General features: G+C 45.2%; 1 protein-coding gene across 2 annotated transcripts in view; it reads right to left on the reverse strand.

The window, feature by feature from the left end:
• Positions 1-23,531, reverse strand: part of LOC124717028 (cytochrome P450 4C1-like) — a 193,193-nt gene that overhangs the window by 54,593 nt on the left and 115,069 nt on the right. For both annotated transcript variants that reach the window (XM_047243683.1, XM_047243684.1), the window contains exon 5: positions 8,160-8,390. In XM_047243683.1, coding sequence (XP_047099639.1) covers positions 8,160-8,390 — 231 coding nt within the window. The remainder of the gene's footprint in view (positions 1-8,159; positions 8,391-23,531) is intronic.

Genomic DNA, 23,531 nt, shown 5'->3' on the forward strand with positions numbered 1-23,531 from the left:
ATGTGTCTGGACATGGTTTCCTATTATCGATTTGTTCCTCAAGACTTTCTCTAAAATACCTCGAAGTTTGTCACAGCACTTCTTGGACACCTTCAATAGAAAAAGTCCTTACACATGAATAGAATTTGATGTTCCTACTGCACTTTGCGTGAATTTGTCAACGGTTCTGACAGGTTTAAGAGAGGTAGTAAACTATCAAAATGGCGCCTATGTAAGACACTCGTTGCAAGCAACATGCTGTAATTGAATTGCTTGTTGTGGAAAAAGTAACTGTGGCGAACACCCCAAAATATTTGTCTGCAGTGAATGGTAATGATATAGTTGATGGGAATACTATTAGGCGACGACTAAAGAAGTGCAGAAAATGAACTCCATGGTCGGCCACACTTGGGATGTCCTATCACAGCCACTGTTCCTGTCATGGTGAACCGTGTGGATACCATAGACTGGTGTGTCACAGCTCGACAACAGGCCGGTATATTGATATTTTTTCTGTCGTTATATAGTATATCGATAGTTTTTTCTATATATTGGGCACTGATAATGATACTTTTTTTAAATATCGATGTATCGGATTCCCGATTTTTTTAAAAATGTAAACAGTCCTACTTGTTACCAGGCACATCAGTGGAATGGCCTTCTGGATTCAACCTTGGGTCTGGGAGTAACAACTATTCGGCTCACTCTTTCTGCAGGGCGCCGCTCGCTGTACGGCTGCAGAGTCATCTACTTGGTCGGTATCGGTGGCATTGGCGATTGTTACAAACATTAATGTTATATGTGTACTAGTTGGCGTCGATAGTTAAGAAAGCTTGCATGCTGGTGTCCGAATTCGGTAGGCGCTGCTGAATGGTTTGGCTGATCTTTCGTATGGCGACTGTGGCCAGTTACTGTACGTAGTTAGGGGCCGATGGTATCTTATTGCAAACCATGTTGACTGAGTTGTAGCTGCATAAAATTACTGAGGATGGAGGGGAGGGTAGCGCGTTTTCAAAAATGAGAACGATGCCAAATTGTAATATTCTACCAAGTAACGTTGTCTGTATTGCTGGGAGAACTACTTATTTCTTGCATGGATAATAACATATTGGTTAGTTGGGTGTATCGCAAAATACACCGAGGCGACAAAAGTCGTGCGATTCATCAAAAATGGTTCAAATAGCTCTGAGCACTATGGAACTTAACATCTGAGGTCATCAGTTCCCTAGACTTAGAACTACTTAAACCTAACTAACCTAAGGACATCACACACATCCATGCCCAAAGCAGGATTCGAACCTTAGACCGTAGCTGCAGCGCGGTTCCAGACTGAAGCGCCTAGAACCGCTCGGCCACAACCTCCGGCTGGGATACATCCGAACAACGCGTCGGACCTCTTTTTGGCCGGTATAGTTCAGTAACTTGATGTGGCATGAACTCAACAAGTCATTGGTAACCCTTGCAGAAATATTGAGCCATGCTACCTCTACACTTATCTACAATTAAGAAAATATTCCCAATGTAGGGTTATGTCCCATAAATGTTAAATGGGTGGCCAAATAATTGTCTCGAATTGTCCAAAGTGGTGTTCAAACCAGTCGTGATCAATTGTGATCCAGTGATATGGCACAATGTCATCCATAAAAATTTCATCGTTGGTTGACAACATGAGCTCCATGAATGGCTAGAAATGGTACCCACTTAGCCGAAAATAACCATTTCTAGTCAATTATCGATTCAGTTGAACCAGAGGACCCACTCCATTCCATACAACCCAGAACATTGTCGAGCCACCACCAGCATTCACAGTGCCTTATTGACAGCTCGGGTCCGTGGTTTGGTGGTGCCCTGCCATCAGCTCTTACCAACTGAAAGCAGGACTCATCTGAACGGGCCACGGTTTTCCAGTCGTCTACAGTCCAACCGTTACGGTAACGAGTCCAGAGGAGGCACTGCAGACGATGCCATGCGGTTGGCAAAGGAACTCGCGTTGGTCGCCCATCGCCACAGCTCATCAACTGTACTAACGGATACGTTCCCTCCTACGCCCCCGATTTCTGTGGTTATTTCACGCAGTGTTGCTTGTCTGATAGCACTGACAACTCTACAGAAACGCCGCTGCTCTCGGTCGTTAAGTGAAGGCCGTCGACCACTGCGTTGGCCGTGGTCAGAGCTATAATGTCTGAAATTTCGTATTCTGGGCACACCCTTGACACTGTCGATTTCGGAATATTGTATTCCCTAATGATTTACGAAATGCAATGTCCGATCATTCCGTGTTCAGAGTCTGTTAATTCTCGTCGTGCAGACACAATCACGTCGGAAATTTTTTCACTTGAATCACCTAAATATAGATGACAGGTCCACCAATGCAAAACCCTTCCGTACACTATGTACGCGACACTCCCGTTATCTGCATGTGTGCACGTCGCTATCCCATGACTCTTATCATCTCAGTGTACCGCACGCTGTACCTGCTATACAGTATTCTCACGCCAAAACCTCTTCAATGAACCTTTTCCTGGTAGGTGTAATGTTGAAATTCCTGTTTCTAAATAGCCGCGTGGTAGGGAAAATATCTGTACAAAGTGTACAGAGTAAGTTTAACCTCTCGTTTCCTCTGAAAGTAAAGGTCCCACGAGCTCCGTAATTTCAAACAGAATACGTAGGGACGGCGTATTCTGATTTTATGGTTTTCCATGTTTGCTGTCTGTGCTATGGTGCGAAGAGCATATTATGTGCAAGTGGCAGTCGTAGGAAAGAGGAATTTCGTTAAAAATTCAGTAAAGCCACGGTTGGGTGGTGAAGTCTGCCGGCGCTGGCAGTGTGTGGTAATAGTTAACAGCCAGTATGTACTGCAGCCTACATCCTTCTGAATCTGCTTAGTGTACTCATCTCTCGGTCTCCCTCTACGAGTTTTACCCTCCACGCTGCCCTCCAATACTAAATTGGTGATCCCTTGATGCCTCAGAACATACCCTACCAACCGATCCCTTCTTCTGGTCAAGTTGTGCCACAAACTCCTCTTCTCCCCAACCCTATTCAGTACCTCCTCATTAGTTATGTGATCTACCTATCTAATTTTCAGCATTCTTCTGTAGCACCACATTTCGAAACCTTCTATTCTCTTCTTGTCTAAACTGGTTATCGTCCATGTTTCACTTCCATACATGGCTACACTCGATACAAATACTTTCAGAAATGACTTCCTGACACTTAAATCTATACTCGATGTTAACAAATTTCTCTTCTTCAGAAACGCTTTCCTTGCCATTGCCAGTCTACATTTTATATCCTCTCTACTTCGTCCATCATCAGTTATTTTGCTCCCCAAATAGCAAAACTCCTTTACTACTTTAAGTGTCTCATTTCCTAATCTAATTCCCTCAGCATCACCCGACTTAATTCCACTACATTCCACTATCCTCGTTTTGCTTTTGTTGATGTTCATCTTATACCCTTCTTTCAAGACACTGTTCATTCCGTTCAACTGCTCTTCCAAGTCCGTTGCTGTCTCTGACAGAATTAGAATATCATCGACGAACCTCAAAGTTTTTATTTCTTCTCCATGGATTTTAATATCTACTCCGAATTTTTATTTTGTTTCCTTTACTGCTTGCTCAATATACAGATTGAACAACCACTGCTTCCCTTTCATGTCCCTCGACTCTTATAACTGCCATCTGCTTTCTGTACAAATTGTAAATAGCCTTTCGCTCCCTGTATTTTACCCCTGCCACCTTTAGAATTTGAAAGAGAGTATTCCAGTCAATATTGTCAAAAGCTTTATCTAAGTCTACAAATGCAAGAAATGTAGGTTTGCCTTTTCTTAATCTAGCTTCTAAAATAAGTCGTAGGATCAGTATTGCCTCACATGTTCCCATATTTCTACGGAATCCAAATTGATCTTCCCCGAGGTTGGCTTCGACCAGTTATTCCAATCGTCTGTAAAGAATTCGCGTTAGTATTTTGCAGCCGTGACTTATTAAACTGATAGTTCGGTAATTTTACATCTGTCAACGCCTGCTTTCTTTGGGATTGGAATTATTATATTCTTCTTGAAGTCTGAGGGTATTTCGCCTGTCTCAAACCTTTTGCTCACCAGATGGTAGAGTTTTGTCAGGACTGGCTCTCCCAAGGCCATCAGTAGTTCTAATGGAATGTTGTCTACTCCCGGGGCCTTGTTTCGACTCAGGTCTTTCAGTGCTCTGTCAAACTCTTCACGCAGTATCATATCTCCCATTTCATCTTCATCTACGTCCTCTTCCATTTCTATAACATTGCCCTCAAGTACATGGCCCTTGTATAGACCCTCTATATACTCCTTCCACCTTTCTGCTTTCCCTTCTTTGCTTAGAACTGGGTTTCCATCTGAGCTCTTGATATTCATACAAGTGGTTCTCTATTCTCCAAAGGTCTCTTTAATTTTCCTGTAGGCAGTATCTATCTTACCCCTAGTGAGATAAGCCTCTACATCCTTACATTTGTCCTCTAGCCATCCCTGCTTAGCCATTCTGCACTTCCTGTCGATCTCATTGTTGAGACGTTTGTATTCCTTTTTGCCTGCTTAATTTACTGCATTTTTATATTTTCTCCTTTCATCAATTAAATTCAATATTTCTTCTGTCACCCAACGATTTCTACTAGCCCTCGTCTTTTTACCTACTTGATTCTCTGCTGCCTTCACTACTTCATCCCTCAAAGCTACCCATTCTTCTTCTACTGTATTTCTTTGCCCCATTCTTGTCAATTGTTCCCTTATGCTCTCCATGAAATTCTGTACAACCTCTGGTTTAGTCAGTTTATCCAGGTCCCATCTACTTAAATTCCCACCTTTTTGCAGTTTCTTCAGTTTTAATCTACAGTTCATAACCAACAGATTGTGGTCAGAGTCCACATCTGCCCCTGGAAATGTCTTACAATTTAAAACCTGGTTCCTAAATCTCTGTCTTACCATTATATAATCAGTCTGATACCTTTTAGTATCACCAGGGTTCTTCCAAGTATACAACCTTCTTTCATGATTCTTGAACCAAGTGTTAGCTATGATTAAGTTATGCTCTGTGCAAAATTCTACCAGCCGGCTTCCTCTTTCATTTCTTAGCCCCAATCCATATTCATCTACTATGTTTCCTTCTCTCCCTTTTCCTACTGTCGAATTCCAGTCACCCATGACTATTAAATTTTCATCTCCCTTCACTATCTGAATAATTTCTTTTATCTCATCATACATTTCTTCAATTTCTTCGTCATCTGCAGAGCTAGTTGGCATATAAACTTTTACTACTGTGGTAGGTGTGGGCTTCGTATCTATCTTGGTCACAATAATGCTTTCACAATGCTGTTTGTAGTAGCATACCCGCATTCCTATTTTCCTATTCATTATTAAACCTACTCCTGCATTGCCCCTATTTGATTTTGTATTTACAACCCTGTATTCACCTGACCAAAAGTCTTGTTCCTCCTGCCATCGAACTTCACTAATTCCCACTATATATAACTTTAACCTATCCATTTCTCTTTTTAAATTTTCTAACCTACCTGCCCGATTAAGGGATCTGACATTCCACGCTCTGATCCGTAGAACGCCAGATTTCTTTCTCCTGATAATGACGTCCTCCTGAGTAGTCCCCACCCGGAGATCCGAATGGGGGACTATTTTACCTCCGGAATATTTTACCCAAGAGGACGCCATCATCATTTATCCATACAGTAAAGCTGCATGCCCTCGGGAAAAATTACGGCCGTAGTTTCCCCTTGCCTTCAGCCGTTCGCAGTACCAGCACAGCAAGGCTGTTTTGGTTAGTGTTACAAGGCCAAATCAGTCAATCATCCAGACTGTTGCCCCTGCAACTACTGAAAAGGCTGCTGCACCTCTTCAGGAACCATACGGTTGTCTGGCCTCTCAACAAAGACCCCTCCATTGTGGTTGCACCTACGGTACGGCTATCTGTATCGCTGAGGCACGCAAGCCTCCCCACCAACGGCAAGGTCTATGGTTCACGGGGAGTCTATATAACAATTCACAAGCTGTTGTAGTCAAATGATGTTGAACAAAATGACTCCAGAGCTAAATCTTACTCATTGTGTTACAGTATTTAATTAGTGCGAAAGTTACGTATCACAAAGACATCACATTTTATGGAATTAATTGACATATTTCAGTCAGATATGCTACATAACATTTCAGAGAAGAAGAATTAACAACCAACAAATCCTTGAGGTTCATCTTATGCCGTATTTTCCCGTAGACATACTGCTGGCAATTTATTGAAAACTTAATGTTCCGAATAATGAACATCTACTTGGACTAAAGAAAGAGTCTTCCTGTTTATAAGCTGATTGTTCTTATTCTAATAGTTTCATTAACCAACTCACATGTTACACACCAAAAGAAAGCTTTCTTAGGTCACAGGGATTGTGTTGACAAGAACAGAAAGATGGCTTTATTGACAGACTTTAATAAATGACAATTAGTAATGGAATCTACCGAGTGAAATAATTAGATGGGATTTGTATAAAACGTTTTAGTATTAACTTAAAAAACAACTCATTCACCGCCAAGCAGAGAATTTTTCAAATTACACATTTAGTTTGTAAGAACATATATTTTTGTGTATGACAAATAAAGAAGAAGGGTGAAATGAAGAGGTATAGTTGGAGTGGGAGGGAGAAAAAGAGGGAGGAGGAGAATGAGTAGGAGAAGCCAGAGCAGAGGGCTTGGAGGAGTAAGCAAAAATAAGAAGAAGAAATATAAGAAGACTAAAAATACTGGGAAGAAGAAAAGAAATATCTATGAGTACATAGAGGGGGAAGTGGAGTAGTAGGAGAAGACTGATGAGAAGATAAGAAGAAGAAGAAGAAGATGAAGAAGAAATAGAAAAGAGATCAGGAAAGAACTGGGAGAAGAAAGTGGATTCAAAGCAATAGCAGGCGGCAGAGAACTATAAAGCTTTGGAGAGGGGAGAAAAGCGAGGGGAAGGGGCAGAAGAATGCGAGTAAGGGTTGAAACTGAAGCAAGGAAGGATGAGGAGGAAAATTCAAGAAAGAAAGAAAGAAAGTATAATATGAAGGCAGGTTGAAATAGGAAATGAAGAAGGCGGTAAATAAAGATGGTAATGAATCAAAGAATTAGGAAAGGGTGAAAATGAAATAAAGATTTGGGAGAAGAATACAGGATGAAAAGAGAAGTGGAAGATGGAGAAGAATACAGGATGAAAAGAGAAGTGGAAGAAGGGCAATGATAAAGATGAAAAAGAAGCGAAGTGGAATATAGTAAAGGAGGATGATGTAAAGGTAAAGGATGGGAAAAGGATGTGAAGGATGAAGGTAAGGTACAGGAGGAAGATTTTGTTGTATTGGTGGAGGAAGAAAGAAAGAGAAGTAGCAACAGGTCAAGGATGAATTGAGGAAGGAGGAAAAGAGGTGATGATGAGGAAAAGGGAAGGAGAGTAGGGATGTGAATAGAAGAAGATGAGGATGATGAGATGGGAATAGGGCAGTCGATTTTGAGCAGGAGGTTTGAATGAAATGGTGAAGGAGAATAAAGGAGAAGTAGAAATAGGAGAAGAATAAAGTGAGAGAGGAGGAAGAGAGGTGAAGTGGAAGTGTGGTAGGTGTAAGCATTGAGGAAGATGAGGATGAATAAGGCAGTGGAGGATGAGCAGAAGGAGTAACAGTTAGATGAAGTAACAGAGAAAAAATGAAGGAAAATAGAAGGAAAAGGATAAAGTCAATGAGGAGGAAGAGAGAGGAGGATTATGAAAAGGATGTGGAAGTGCAGCAGAAGTAGGAGCTGGAGAGAATGAAGATGAAGTGAAGCTGAATAAGGTAATGGAGGATGGGCATGAGGAGAAACATTTGGAAGGATTGGCGGAGGAACAATGAAGGAGAAGTAGAGAAAGAGTAAGGATAAGGTGAAAGTATGGGAGTAGGAAGAGAGGTGCAGATGAGGTAAAGGAAGTGGAACAGGACGAAGAGCAGAAAAAGCTGTGTAGAAGTGGAAGAAGAAGGCAGACTAAAGTTGAAGAAGGACGAGGAGCAGGAGGAGGAGGAGGAGGTGAAAGAGGAGGAGGAGAAGGAGAAAGCTAAAGATGTGGATGAATTGAAAAACGAGGAAGAAGCATGGAATAATCGAGATGAAGAAAATAATGAAGAGGAAGCCTACTTGGCTGACTCACCTCATCCCGAATCTCGCTGAGTGGCATTACTGGCTGCCCTCCTGGCTTAATTAGAGATTCCACAAGGTTCATGCGCTTGCTGGTAAACCCCTCCTCTGTGGTCGCCGACCTCATGGTGATGAAGGTCATGGTCGCATCCTCCAGCATCCGCATAACCTTGAATGCATTACGACCTTTGGAGGTCAGCTTCAACAGGAACTTGCTATATAGCCACGGGCGCGTCAGTATACTCTGTAAACACCAAACGCAATGCAGCACTCGTCAATATTACACTCGCTTTCGAAGAGACTCAGTGCAACACTGGCCTCTGTTAATCAGGAGATACAAAAGTTACAAATACTGTCACAACGCCGGCCAGAGCGGCCGAGCGTTCTAGGTGCTGCAGTCTGGAACCGCGCGACCGCTACGGTCGCAGGTTCGAATCCTGCCTCGGGCATGGCTGTGTGTGATGTCCTTAGGTTAGTTAGGTTTAAGTAGTTCTAAGTTCTAGGGGAGTGATGACATCAGCAGTTGAGTCCCATAGTGGTCAGAGCCATTTGAACCATTTTTGAACTGTCACAACACCCTAGGGAAAACCAAAAATATAAGAGCTACAGTGTAATTCATGACCAAAGTTAAAACATTAATCAAGCAAATAAAGAGGAAGATTTTGTTGTATTGGTGGAGGAAGAAAGAAAGAGAAGTAGCAACAGGTCAAGGATGAATTGAGGAAGGAGGAAAAGAGGTGATGATAAGGAAAAGTAGTAACATGTCAGTTACTGGCCACACTCGTTGGCTAATGCGGCTGCTATTGTGAATTCTAGCACTGTATCCCGTTTAAAGATGATGTGGAATATTCTCCAGCCTGGAGATAATAGGTCAACCTCCACTTAATCCAACTAAAGGCTGGTAGTTTTCGTTGGCCCTGCTGTTTATAAACACACAGAATAGCCAGTGTTTCCTAATACCCTCTGGAAAAGAAGCTTCTCAAAGGTTTGACAGGGAGCAGTACCTAACAGCGAGTACCGTGAGCGTTAGCAGGGAATGGCCAGTTCCAGTGCCTACATTATGCGCTGGAAGCTGATTAGCTAGAAGATCGGCATGTTAAAACAATTCAGTGGAGTGGTGTTAGTAACTCACGAAGTTGGGGAGTCTGCCAAAAAGCTTTTGCTAAAGTAGGACGGGGACACATCGACGCTATGGAGCGGAGCTGAGATTTAAAGAGTGTGGCGTTAATCGAATCGGGAGAGGATGACAAACTCGTTTTCAGATTTTTGTTAGAAAGACAGCGGCATAGCTATCGAGCACTAGCTAGTCGGTCTAAGTTCTCATATTAGAATGTGGACACGTTAGCTATCTTGAGGTAGCAGTGAGACTGATTCGGTGGGATCTTAGAGAACACTATAAGTTCCATTTATGTCAGTGGAAACTTGTAGTGTACTTTCGATTATGGTCTCGGTTTGTTCATGTAGGAGGTACTACGATGGTGAGTCAAATGAAAACATTACATTTGTAACAACAAATCGAAATTTCGCGCCGTTATCCTGTAAGTTGGTAAACGTGCTACAAACAGCGTGCAGAATGGCCTGTAGGTGGCAGTATAGTGCAGATGCATACATACCGTCGCAGTATCAGTATAAAGATGGCCGCCCCACTTGCGACTTGCACCAGGGAAGAACAGCGTTCTGTTATTCGGTTTTTGCGTAGTGAAGGTGTGAAACCTATTGAAATTCATCGACGAATGAAGGTTCACTAGGGTGATGCGCGTTTGTCACAGCAACAAGTCTAGGAACAGAGTAGGAAGTTCGCAAATGGTGTGACTTCAGTGGAAGATGCTACTCGTCCAGGTCAGGCACAATGAGTTGTGACTCCACAGAACTCGGCGGTTTTCCTTCACTATGGCTTAACTGCCGCAGACACTGAATGACATTGCAGCATGTTTACAGATTAGTCATGGGTCAGCACACCACATTGTGCATGATGTGCACCAGTTTCACAAAGTGTCTGCAAGATGGGTGCCACGGCAGCTGACTCCTGAAATGAGGACGACGTGTTGATGCTTGTGAAGAACTTCCTCGACGCTTTGAACGAAAAGGTAATGGCTTCCTTGCAAGAATCGTTACTGAGGACGAAATCTGGGTTCACTTCCACCAACAGGAAATGAAGAGAGCGAGCAAGAAATGGCGCCGTTCCTCATCACCAAACCAAGGAAGTTTCGAACAGAACCATCAGCACGGAAGGTTATGCTGACTCTCTTTTGGGACGAAACAGGCGTCATTTTGGAGCATTACATGCCTAGAGGGACCACTGTCACCAGTGCATCATACACAGATCTCCTAAAAAATCATCTGCGGCCTGCAATCAAATCAAAGCGACGTGGATTGCTGTCCGCAGGTGTCCTTTTGCAACATGACATTGCAACATCCCACACTGACCGTCCAACAGTTGCAACAATCACAGCCCTACATTTTGAGTGTCTTCCTCATCCACCTTACTCACCAGACCTTGCCCCAAGTGATTTCCATATGTTGGGACCACTCAAAGACTCAATGGGAGGAATGAAGTTCCGTTATGATGAAGAGGTACGCCACGTGGTGCATGAGTGATTGCGCGGACTACCAAAAGAATTTTTTTCTAAAGGAATTTATGCATTCTGTAAGCGTTGGGGGAGATTGTGTTGAAAAGTGATACAGCTTTGTACCACTTCTGCACAATAAATAATATTTTAAAAAATATTTTTCATTTGACTCACCCTCATATAAATCGATTGTTGTACTGACTGTGGTGCTCGTTTTTCAATCCAGTTGCAGGATCCGAGAGTTTTTTGAAAGTAGCTGGATTGTTACAGCGCTCTGGGTTAGCGGTATAGAAGAAGTGTATGTAGTAGATGCGTTACGGACCACCTGTACATTTTTCTATCTATTCAAGACGACATGTAATAAGCCAACATGGTTCAAGATGGACAGGTTGAGCACAATCGATATCGTGCCCCGAAGAGCACCAGATCTCTGTATTTTTCTCTCTGGGATCATCTAAGAAGTGAAGAGTACTGCACTCTTGTTGATAGGGTTGAAGAACTAAAGCATCCAATTGTACAGACGTGTCAAGATACTTCTGATGATCCGGATGTATTTGTAACATTTTGTAACTCACTGCTGAGACTACAACACTACCAGTTATTACTGCATAAGTAATCCCCGATAATGATACTCTTCTAAAGGAGTTAAAAGTTTGACTGCGAATGTGCTAATGGGAAAGGTTATGTTTTGACAGGGACACTAGTTAAGTCAATGGGGCTCGAACCAATGGTATTTAGGTTGTAAAGTGAAACTGTAGTTGCCTAATTAGCCAAAATGATTTCAGGCAAATGCACTGTTAATCAAGAAAACTGACTGTTTCATATGAGTTTAAGTTGGTTGGTTGGTTCATTTGGGGAAGGGGACCAAACAGCGAGGTCATCGATTCCATCGGATTAGGGAAGGATAGGGAAGGAAGTCGGCATGTTCTTACCGGCATTTGCCTGAAGCGATTTAAGGAAATCACGGGAAACCTAATGCAGGATGACCAAACGCGAGTTTGAACCATCATTCTCCCGAATGCGAGTTCAGTATGCTAACCACTGTGCCACCTCGCTCGGTGACTTTGCTTTAAACTGGAATCTGTTTTAAAACTAGATACGAAACTATTGCACACTCTATCTAGTATTTGTAATGTAGTTAATCACGAGGATAACAGATAGAGAAATAAATATGCCCTAGTTTGTTGTCATTTCTCACCGACGCACACTGTCTGTTTTAAAGTAATAAATGTAATGTTCATTACACAGTACTGGTTAATAAAAGAGGAGCACAGCTAAATTGGACGTGAGGTGGTTCTAACACTTCACAACTCAATATAGCTATAGATAAATGGTAATTAAACTCTTATTCTCATTAATGTGTTTACTGTACTGAGGTGACAAAAGTCAAGTTGATGATGAAATGATAATTAAATCGAAACCCTTAGCTGCCGACAGGTGTTGTTGATATACATCAATGGGGACAGCTGGAAATGTGTGCTCCAACCAGGACTCGAACCCAGGATCTCCTGCTTACATGACATATGCTCTGTCCATCTGAGACACTGAGGCCGACTGCAGGGACTTATCCCTTGCACGCTTCCCATGAGACCTACATTCCCAACTGTCCACAAGTTACATTCATAGTGTTCCTAATAGATAGTTGCCCATTCACTCATTACTCGCGCCAGACTTAGCTGACGAGTCCCGTACGAGTTCGAGCAAAGCCTACACATTTGCACAGAAGGTCAATGGCCGGGTAGCCTTTAACTATATGTGAAGATGGTATCTGTCCCCGAAAGAAGAGATACCATTGATGACCATGCAGCTTCTCTAGAATGAAATGATAATTAAATCGAAACCCTTAGCTGCCGACAGGTGTTGTTGATATACACTCCTGGAAATTGAAATAAGAACACCGTGAATTCATTGTCCCAGGAAGGGGAAACTTTATTGACACATTCCTGGGGTCAGATACATCACATGATCACACTGACAGAACCACAGGCACATAGACACAGGCAACAGAGCATGCACAATGTCAGCACTAGTACAGTGTATATCCACCTTTCGCAGCAATGCAGGCAGCTATTCTCCCATGGAGACGATCGTAGAGATGCTGGATGTAGTCCTGTGGAATGGCTTGCCATGCCATTTCCACCTGGCGCCTCTGTTGGACCAGCATTCGTGCTGGACGTGCAGACCGCGTGAGACGACGCTTCATCCAGTCCCAAACATGCTCAATGGGGAACAGATCCGGAGATCTTGCTGGCCAGGGTAGTTGACTTACACCTTCTAGAGCACGTTGGGTGGCACGGAATACATGCGGACGTGCATTGTCCTGTTGGAACAGCAAGTTCCCTTGCCGGTCTAGGAATGGTAGAACGATGGGTTCGATGACGGTTTGGATGTACCGTGCACTATTCAGTGTCCCCTCGACGATCACCAGTGGTGTACGGCCAGTGTAGGAGATCGCTCCCCACACCATGATGCCGGGTGTTGGCCCTGTGTGCCTCGGTCGTATGCAGTCCTGATTGTGGCGCTCACCTGCACGGCGCCAAACACGCATACGACCATCATTGGCACCAAGGCAGAAGCGACTCTCATCGCTGAAGACGACACGTCCCCATTCATCCCTCCATTCACGCCTGTCGCGACACCACTGGAGGCGGGCTGCACGATGTTGGGGCGTGAGCGGAAGACGGCCTAACGGTGTGCGGGACCGTAGCTCAGCTTCATGGAGACGGTTGCGAATGGTCCTCGCCGATACCCCAGGAGCAACAGTGTCCCTAATTTGCTGGGAAGTGGCGGTGCGGTCCCCTACGGCACTGCGTAGGATCCTACGGTCTTGGCGTGCATCCGTGCGTCGCTGCGGTCCGGTCCCAGGTCGACGGGCACGTGCACCTTCCGCCGACCACTGGCGACAACATCGATGTACTGTGGAGACCTCACACCCCACGTGTTGAGCAATTCGGCGGTACGTCCACCCGGCCTCCCGCATGCCCACTATATGCCCTCGCTCAAAGTCCGTCAACTGCACATACGGTTCACGTCTATGCTGTCGCGGCATGCTACCAGTGTTAAAGACTGCGATGGAGCTCCGTATGCCACGGCAAACTGGCTGACACTGACGGCGGCGGTGCACAAATGCTGCGCAGCTAGCGCCATTCGACGACCAACACCGCAGTTCCTGGTGTGTCCGCTGTGCCGTGCGTGTGATCATTGCTTGTACAGCCCTCTTGCAGTGTCCGGAGCAAGTATGGTGGGTCTGACACACCGGTGTCAATGTGTTCTTTTTTCCATTTCCAGGAGTGTACATCAATGAGGACAGCCGCAAATACGTGTCCCAGCCACGACTCGAACCCGGGATCTCCTGTTTACATGATGGTCTCTCTATCCATCTGAGCCACCGAGAGCACAGAGTAATGAGTGAATGGGCAAATATCTATTAGGAGCACTACGAATGTAGCTTGCGGACAGTCGGGAATGCGAGTCTCACGGGAAGCGTGCAAGGGAAAAGTCACTGCAGTCGCGCTATCCTCTGTGCCCTCGGTAGCTCAGCACAGTCTGCTTTAAGGCCGGTTCCCACTAGGGCTGCTGCGCGTCAAAACCGCGCGTCAGCGGCGTGGTTGCCATGGAAACGGCGTCAGCGGCATGGCGCGGCGGGCTCTGCGTCGCGGTTTGACCATGTCGAACCGCTTCCGCTGCCGCGTGCCGCGTTCCAGGTGCGCGCCGCCAATCACAGAACGCGCTGAGCGTGACGTCAGGTGCGGCACCCCGGGCCACACGACCTTTCGCCGAACCGCTGGCGCGGACGCGGCGGCAGCCATGAAATACTTATCATCCGATTCCAAGGAAACTATTCGGTAGAAAAATTTGATTCTTGGGCATGTTACAGCCTGATATCTTCTCTCGATGAAGGACCGAATTTCTTTTCGTTATTAGTCGTGGTTACTTGCTGTATCGCATTTACGTAAACCTTTACACGAAATTTTAATGAGTGTGCAGAGGTAAAAACGCATTGCATGGACTTTGCGTACAGTTCATTTTAGGTAATACATTATTGCGTATGAAATTTAGTCAACATATCGAAATTGTTTTTAAAGCTGAGAGCAGAACGATAGCTATCACCATTCTCGAGATATTGAATGATAAGTCGGCGGATGGGCTGTGCGGTGACCGTACGTGGGTCACTTGCGACGCGACCGATACTTCGTCCTGCTCGTCGTAAACCATGTGGTTGTATCAACTGCAAATTTCGTAAACGGTTCAGAAATCGAAAAGTGTTTTTTTGCAAACGATAACTTGTAAAAAGTCATGTATTTCGTCACATGATAAATATCCAAAATCTTTTTATCTACCGAGATATGAAAGAAACTACAGTTTTTCGGAAGGGATTGATGAATTTTTTTAAACGGCATTTAATAGCATGTGGAATTAGAAGTTAAACTGAGACTAATTTACTGGTATGCCATAAGATGTAATTTGCTAAGTATCTACAACTATTGATTATTTCCTTTGGAAGTAACAAACGTTTTTTTCTTTATCCAGTGTACTTTATTGGTTCAAGACGCGTTTCGCCTTTTACTTTAAGGCATCTTCGGTGGATTCTAGAATGATTCAGTTTTGTTTTGATATGTGATACTTGCAGATTATAAAACAGTTCACATCTTTTTTACGTGAATAACTGATTACTTACAGTGAATCGAGTTATTGGCAGACATCTGCGTTTCCCCTCACCTGGTCACATGCTATAGGTTGAACTAAAACTTAGATTATGGAACATAAGCACATTTTCATGTTCTTTTTTTTTTCTTCTGTCACTAGCTGTAGACATTTTACAGAAAACACTGATTTGAAGTCGTAACTACAGTGTGTTCACCTCATGTCCCTTCCTGTTTGGTTTGTTTATGTACATGTTGCCAACCTAAAGAATTATATGCTGAAAACTAATGTTTGTTTATTTCTGTTCTCCTTATATCTGTATGTGTGTGTGGCTAGCCAGTGATAGTTATAGAAAGTTGAAAGTGAATGCAATAGTTGTCAGACAGTGGTTGAAAGATTTGGTGTTCAGCTGATTTCAGTTTTGGTTTAAATGTTTTGTGGAGGAGTGCATGGAAGAGTAAATTCACTGCTTACATTAATAGATAAAATAGTAGAATAGCATTTCAACAGATGATTATTATCAGAATACTATTACCCAACCCCGTTGTCAAATGGTTCAAATGGCTCTGAGCACTATGGGACTCAACTGCTGTGGTCATAAGTCCCCTAGAACTTAGAACTACTTAAACCTAACTAACCTAAGGACATCACACACATCCATGCCCGAGGCAGGATTCGAACCTGCGACCGTAGCGGTCGTGCGGTTCCAGACTGTAGCGCCTTTAACCGCTCGGCCACTCCGGCCGGCCAACCCCGTTGTCCTCACTCTTTGACGCCTCATAATATGTCCTGTCAACTTACCCCTCTTGTAGTCAAAGTTGTGCCATAATTTCCTCTTCCTCCTCTATTTAATTCCGTACCTCTTCTTTAGTTACACGATCCTCATATCTAATCTTCAGCATTCTTATTGATCACCACGTTTTGAAAGCGTCCACTGTCTTCTTGACAGAACTGTTCATCGCCCACGTTTCACTTACATACAAGGCTGCACTCCACACAAATACCGAACTCCACACAAATACCTTTGTAAAATAGTACCCAGTCATTAGAATTTATATTCGATGTGAACAAATTTTCTTTTTCAGAATGCTTTTGTTGTTATTCACAGTCTTCATTTTATATCCTCTCTACTTCTGCCTTCTCAATTACTGCTTCCCTTTCAAGTCATTGAAGTCTTAGAAATGCAGTTTGGTTTCTGTACAAGTTGTAGATAATCTTGTGGCCCTGTGTTTTATCGATGACATCTCCAGAGTTTCAAAGAATGTTTTAATTAAGATTGTCAAAACCTTTCTCTAAACATGCAAATGCTATAAACACAGTTTCGCAGTTCTTCAGTGTGTCTACTTAGCTAAGTTGTAGGATCAGTATTGTCTTGCGTGTTCAGACATCTCACAGGAATCTAACATTGTGCTTATGTTAGTTTGTACAACCCCTCCCCCTCTCCTCTCTACATATTCCTTCCACTTTCTAGCCTTCTCTCATTTGCTTAGTTCTGGCTTTGCCAAATGAGTTCTTGACAGTTGTTTCTCCTTTGAGCAAAGTTTTCTTTGTTCTTTCTCATTTTTCATTCCCCTATGTTTTCCAAGAGCAAAGTGCCATTGCAATTTTGGACTTTCTGTTAACGTCATATTTAGACATTTCTATTTCCGATGGCCTACTTTATTTGCTACTTTTTTATATTTTCCCTTGTGTCAAATTTAATATATCACGTTTTATCTAACGATTTCTACTGTACCTTCTTCCCGTTCACGTACTCTGCTGGATTCACCACTTCTTCTCTCAAAGATATCCATTCGTATTCTAGCGGATTCCTTCCTCTGTTTCAGTCAGTCGTTGCATTACGGTAACTTTAAAATTATCGAAAAACTGTGGGTCTTGACTTATTCAAGTTCCATTTCCTTAATTTGCTATCGTTTACAGTCTCTTTAGTTGTAAACGGCAGCTCGTAACCAATAAATTATTGTAGGTTTGCGTCTGCACCAGGAAATGTCTTAGAATTTAAAATCTGGTTTCGAAAACTTCGTTCCAAAAATATATTATTCTTTCATGATTCTTAAGCAAGGTGCTGGCGATGATTACATTATGCTCTGTGCGAAATTCTATCAGGTGGCTTCCACTTTCATCCCTTCCCCCAAGCCTTTGTGTCCTTACTGTTTTCCTGTACATGCTACCGTATCACATTTTAAATTTTTGTCTCGCTTAACCATCTGAATAATCTCTTTTGTCGTACATTGTTTCAATGTGTTAGGAGATAGTGAACAATGAACGGTAGTCATGAAATCTGTTTATGGTGAAAGGAGAAAACATGAATAATGAAATATGTGAAAGAGTACAATGTTCAGAAAATGAAAAATTGGTATGTCTTCACCAACTTCGTCTTTCCTTCATGTAGGTGTAAGATATAGTTATTCAAACACACCGGTCGTTTCGGTGGATCCCAGCCCGTACCTCAGCGGCTGTCCGTCATTGGCTACCGCTAGCGTCTGCCGCTTCCAGGTGGGAATGCCAATTCCGCGAGCCGCCGCGTCAACGTGGAAAACGCTTGCCGCTGCCGTTGCCGCACGCCGCGCTGCCGCGCTCTAGTGGGAACCGGCCTTTTGGCGCGGCACGGACCTGCTGTCCCGGCCGCGGGCGCGCGTGGACGAGAAAGTGTTTACACCGTTCACCGCCGGTACTCGCGCGTGTTGTTGTCTGACTCGATCGCCATGGCACACAATTTTCGAAAGACTACGCTCCAATTTACGTTCGACAACGAATTTGCCAGACCCAAAACTTTCGAAATAGAGCGTTTTTTGAGGGAAGCAGTTCGTTTATCTGCTGCAGACATAATTGGAATACACCTGTCCATTGTAAGCAGTACAATGTACGTTAAGATGACCGATGAAGCTGCGTGTGAAAGAACTCTCTCCGCTGCTCAAAGAGGATATAAATTTCGACACTCTGATGGCCATATCAGCGATGTAACAGTAGCTCCTTCAGGACTGGGTGTGAGGGTCATTCGGATCTTTGAATTGCCGTTTGAGGTGCCAGAATCGATGGTTACTGAATCGCTGCGACCATATGGAACGGTACTTAGTCATACGCCTGAACGCTGGGCAAGTTTTAGTACCTATCCTGTGTTAAACGGCGTGCGACAGGTGCGGATCGTCCTTACTAAACATATCCCGTCTTATTTATAAGTCGGCCGAAGTGGCCGTGCGGTTAAAGGCGCTGCAGTCTGGAACCGCGAGACCGCTACGGTCGCAGGTACGAATCCTGCCTCGGGCATGGATGTTTGTGATGTCCTTAGGTTAGTTAGGTTTAACTAGAACTTAGAACTATAGGGGACTAATGACCTCAGCAGTTGAGTCCCATAGTGCTCAGAGCCATTTTCTTATTTATACATTGGCGGATGTCGAGCTATTGTGATTTACGATGGCCAGCCACGCACCTGTTCTGGCTGTGGTGGAGAAGGACATATCCGCTCGGAGTGCATACAGCGCCGCGTCGTGCAACTGCCACATGGAGAAGCGTCACAGCGAGAAGTTCCCACGCAACTGCCGATGACGTACGTGTCGGTGGCCCGCCGGGAGGTGTTACCAAGTTCGGAGCGTGACAAGGACGTGTTTATGCAAGAACAGACCGAGTTACAGGAGCATGGAGGTGACTCGGAGAATGTCCCTTTACCCACGTCACTTCAGTTGAGGGAGAAACATTCCGAAAACTCACATGTAGCACGCGGCGTGGAAGTAAAGGTCGGGACCGTGGCGCCGGCAACGGACCAACGAACGATCGACGAACACAGTGAGGCAGCAGAGGGCAGGGCACGCAAACAGCGATCGCCGAAGCGTCGCAAAAAGCGTCGCCATAGTTCGGGTGACACGTCCCCCCCTAGCCTATGGGACACGGAAGGTATCCTAGCCGAAGAACTGTCTGACACAGAAGACGTGCCTTTAGAGGACGCTGACAGGATTCCGTCAGATGGTGACCGGATGTCCTGCCTTTCAGATGGTCCCTCTTCATTGACACCGACTGACCCAGCGCTGCCGACGAAGGAGTCAGGGACACCAATGTCCCGGCAGCCACGTCTAAATACATCAGAGGACGTTTCTCGGATGGATGACCACTGCGACTGGGCGGAACCAGTCGAAGACATACAGGAATTGCCACCCCCAAATGATGACCACTCACCTACAGGATGTACACCACGGAACGACAACAAAGGAGGGCAGCCCGTTGGCGGGCACCCCTCTCAGCACGAATAGTGGACTACAGCCCTTGGAGTTCTCAATGACATGACACGAGCATGACAACGACAACGAACCAAGCATATAAGGTGGGCACAGTGAACATTAACACCGCACGTTCGCTTGCAAAGATGCAACTTCTCCGGGACATGATTTACGCCACAGACGTTGATATTCTGCTGATGCAGGAAACCTGCAATGCTGATTTTCCCGACGTGCATGGATACAACACTTACCTAGCGCCGACTCCAGGTGGAGGACGTGGCACAGCGATACTAGTCCTGGAAGGGATTCCGATTTGTGACCTCGATTACCTTCCTTCGGCTCGGGGTTTGGCTATGACCGTGAACGGCATTCGTATCGTCAACATCTATGCACCCTCCGGATCTGACAATCGACAGGCGCGTGCACGATTCTACTCGGAGGAGATTGCCTCCCTATTCCATGGGAGGTATGACCATCTTGGTAGGGGGGATTTTAACTGTGTACTCACACCGAAGCATCAAACTCCTAATTTCAGCTCCTGCCACGCATTGAACTCGATCTGCCGGGACATGGCCCTTATGGACACGTGGGAAAAGATCCATGGGCAGCGAGAGGGCTACACGTATTTTACTAGCCACTCGGCGAGCAGGCTGGATCGGATTTATGTTTCTGACGGATTAAGTTACCACGTGTTGGCTGCTGAACGTTGGCCCACAGCTTTTATGGATCACCTTGCATATTTATACACGTTAACCCTCCCACTGCAGCGGGTCTGGCTGAGTCGTAGTTCCTGGAAACTTAATTCATCCTTATTGGTGGATCTCGATGTCGCCAGCGGATCGAAGAAACATGGCAGACTTGCACTCGCCGTCTCCCGCTGCACCGTACGGTTCTTTCATGGTGGCTGCTGTGTGCAAAACCGGCGATACGAAGAGCTCTCATAACGTATGGCAAGGAAAAAGCGAAATGGCTCCGAGATACACTTGATTATTACTACATGGTGCTTCGGGACCTGTCCTCCAGGGCCCCATCGCCCGAGCGTCAAGCGGAAGTCCATCGCATTCAGGCCTGCATTTTATCGATCACGAGACGTCGACTGGAGGGACTTTCGATCCGTGCTCGGTGCTTGGACAACGTCGATGGAGAACGTATTGGCATGCATCATGTGTCCAAGGGACATGCGCGTAATCGCCGATCCCTAATCACAGTGCTCCATAATGACGATGGTCGGCCCTTGACGTCACAACAGGACATTGCTGCTGAGTTTCTGGAGCATTACCGCCTCCTTTTCACTGGGACGCCGACGGACAATCGGACAGGAGAAGAAATTTTGCGACAGATGCAAACGGAGGTGGATGGTCCGGATGCAGAGGCGCTATTGGAACCCCTAACGGAAGACGACATCCGGGGCGCACTCGCGAAGGGTGCAGTGCATAAATCCCCTGGGCCGGATGGGTTGAAACTCGAATTTTATCGCGCATTTGCGGATTTAATGATGTTCCAGTTGATGTATAATGAGTTATTGAGCCCTGACACGGACGTTCCGTCGCAGTTCATCGAGGGACTACTCATACCAATACCGAAATCGGCAGCGAGTGTCAGAGCCCATCAATTTAGACCGCTCACGATGCTAAATACTGACTATAAGATCTTTGCGCGAATGTTGGCGGCAAGGCTCAAGACTGTAATATCCAAGACAATACCACCAGACCAGGCTTGTCTAGGGGTTCGGAGCAACATACATTCTATCCTCGGCGAATACCGTGACGTAATTTCCCTGACGGAAGCGAGCGGCGTTCGTATCGGTGGATTTTGATCGTGCCTTTGACAGGATCAACCATGATTTCCTTGACTCGACCATGCGACGCATGGCGATACCACAGGATTTTATTACCGTCCTCATGCGCCTCCTTCGCGGCGCTTCTTCGACGGTGAGAGTCAATGGCAGGGAGGTAGCAACGATTCCTGTTTGCAACTCAGTTAGGCAAGGATGTCCCTTGTCGATGATACTGTTTACAATAGCGCTCGAACCATTGATGCCGACTCTTAGACGGACTCTAACAGGCGTGCGAGCTCCTTCACGTGTCGTGCATATGCCGACGACTTGATGATACTCGTCCGGTCGGAGAACGAAGTCAGTGGTTACCCTTCTTACGAAGTAGCTGCGGGAAGCAGGGTCAACATGAATAAAACCAAGATCATGCACATCGGTCGAGGGCTGGACGCTCTGCACCATTTACAACGGTGGACACCTTGCGATGCTTAAGCGTATTGTTCACCCGATCGCTACGGCAATCAGCGGCGGCGAGCTATCGACGTCTCCTCCAGAACGTCCGACTGCACATACGCAACAATTCACTCCGAACGCACGACCTGCTCCAAAGGGTGGACTACACTAATGTTCACCTGGCCTCGCGACTGCCGCACCTGGCACAGGTACTGCCAATGCCACATGGTATTGCTCACAGATTAATGGCGGCCTTTGGATACTATGTCAGCCAAGGAATGTTGTTTAAGATCAAATACGAGACTTTAACTCTCCCACACCATTCTACAGGACTTAACCTCACGGATGTGCGGAACAAGGCTCTAGCTCTATACCTGCGAGCGACGCTACGCACTTGGAACCAACGACAACACGCCATCACGTCGGCCATCCTGGATGTGCTTCTTCCCACGTCCTTTGAACCACCGGTGGTGGTAGGCACAATCTCGCCCTCTTTTTCTCACGTCGCGCGATTTTTTGTTGATTTTAGTTGTGTTCAGTTACAGATACCTTCTACAAGAATCCCCACTACCCGTGAGATATATCGATACTTGCGGCGTCATCATGGCAGCAATTTTGTCGAACTTAAATACCCAACACGAAACTGGCGACAGATTTGGCGAGCTGTCCATACACCTCTCCTCACCACAGCAGCGCGATCGTCATGGTATACACTAATCAACCGCAAGACAGTCAACCGCCAACGACTGTACGACATTCGCATGGTAGATTCCCCGCTCTGCCTTATATGTGGCATGCAGGACACCGACGAACATTCTCTACAGTGCGGTGAGGCAAAGGATGTGTCTGGCGGCTGACGCAACGCATCATGGCCCTCCTCCGACGCACCGACGAATCAACGATCACGACGGACGCTTTATTTTTCCCTGACGCTGTCTTTTTCCTCTCACAAAAAACTTCGGCAATCCGATGGATTGGAGGATACGCATCGCACTACGTGCTCTCGCGGACCTTGATATCGGGCATGGACTATTGGCATTATCTACTAGAACAACACGAAATCATCCGACGCCACTCTAAATATAAAACGCATTTTGCGAACTTTCTAGGCGGCTTGTTTCATAACCCCCCGAAGCGGTGGGCAGTCCCAGGTTTACGTTGTTTCGAGGGATAGGATTTACTCCCAGTGAAGTGACGAGGATGTCACTTCACCCCTATATTTCTTTTCTTTCTTTTTTATATATGACTTTTCTTTTGGGACATTAAAATTAAATGAATAAATAAAATATTATTGTTACTAACACAGAAATAACAATGTACAATGTTTCCTTCCTGTTGCCTCTCCCTTATTTATCCTGTCAGGAGACGGGGACACCGTGGCCAGGCCTCCAAGTACGACCCCTGCCCACTCTGCCCCCTGACTGTCATTCTGTCATTACCTTAAAAAAAAAAAAACAAAAAACAAGAAAAAATGAAGAATAAAAAAATTAAAAAAAGCGTTTCCAGGCGGAAAAAAACTACTAAGCCGAGCAGACTCCTAAATCTTTGTATTACAATTTTTTTCGTGTTCCGATTTAGGTGAAGTAATACCTTTATGTTGCCCCGAGCTGCGTTAAAGTTAAAAAAAAAAAGGTCGGATAGAGCGTCTGCCATGTAAGCAGGAGATCCCGGGTTCGAGTCCTGGTTGGGGCACACATTTTCAGCTGTCCCCAATGATGTATTTCAGTAACGCC

This window comes from Schistocerca piceifrons, chromosome 9 (genome assembly GCF_021461385.2).
Source record: "Schistocerca piceifrons isolate TAMUIC-IGC-003096 chromosome 9, iqSchPice1.1, whole genome shotgun sequence".
Lineage (NCBI taxonomy): Eukaryota > Metazoa > Arthropoda > Insecta > Orthoptera > Acrididae > Schistocerca > Schistocerca piceifrons.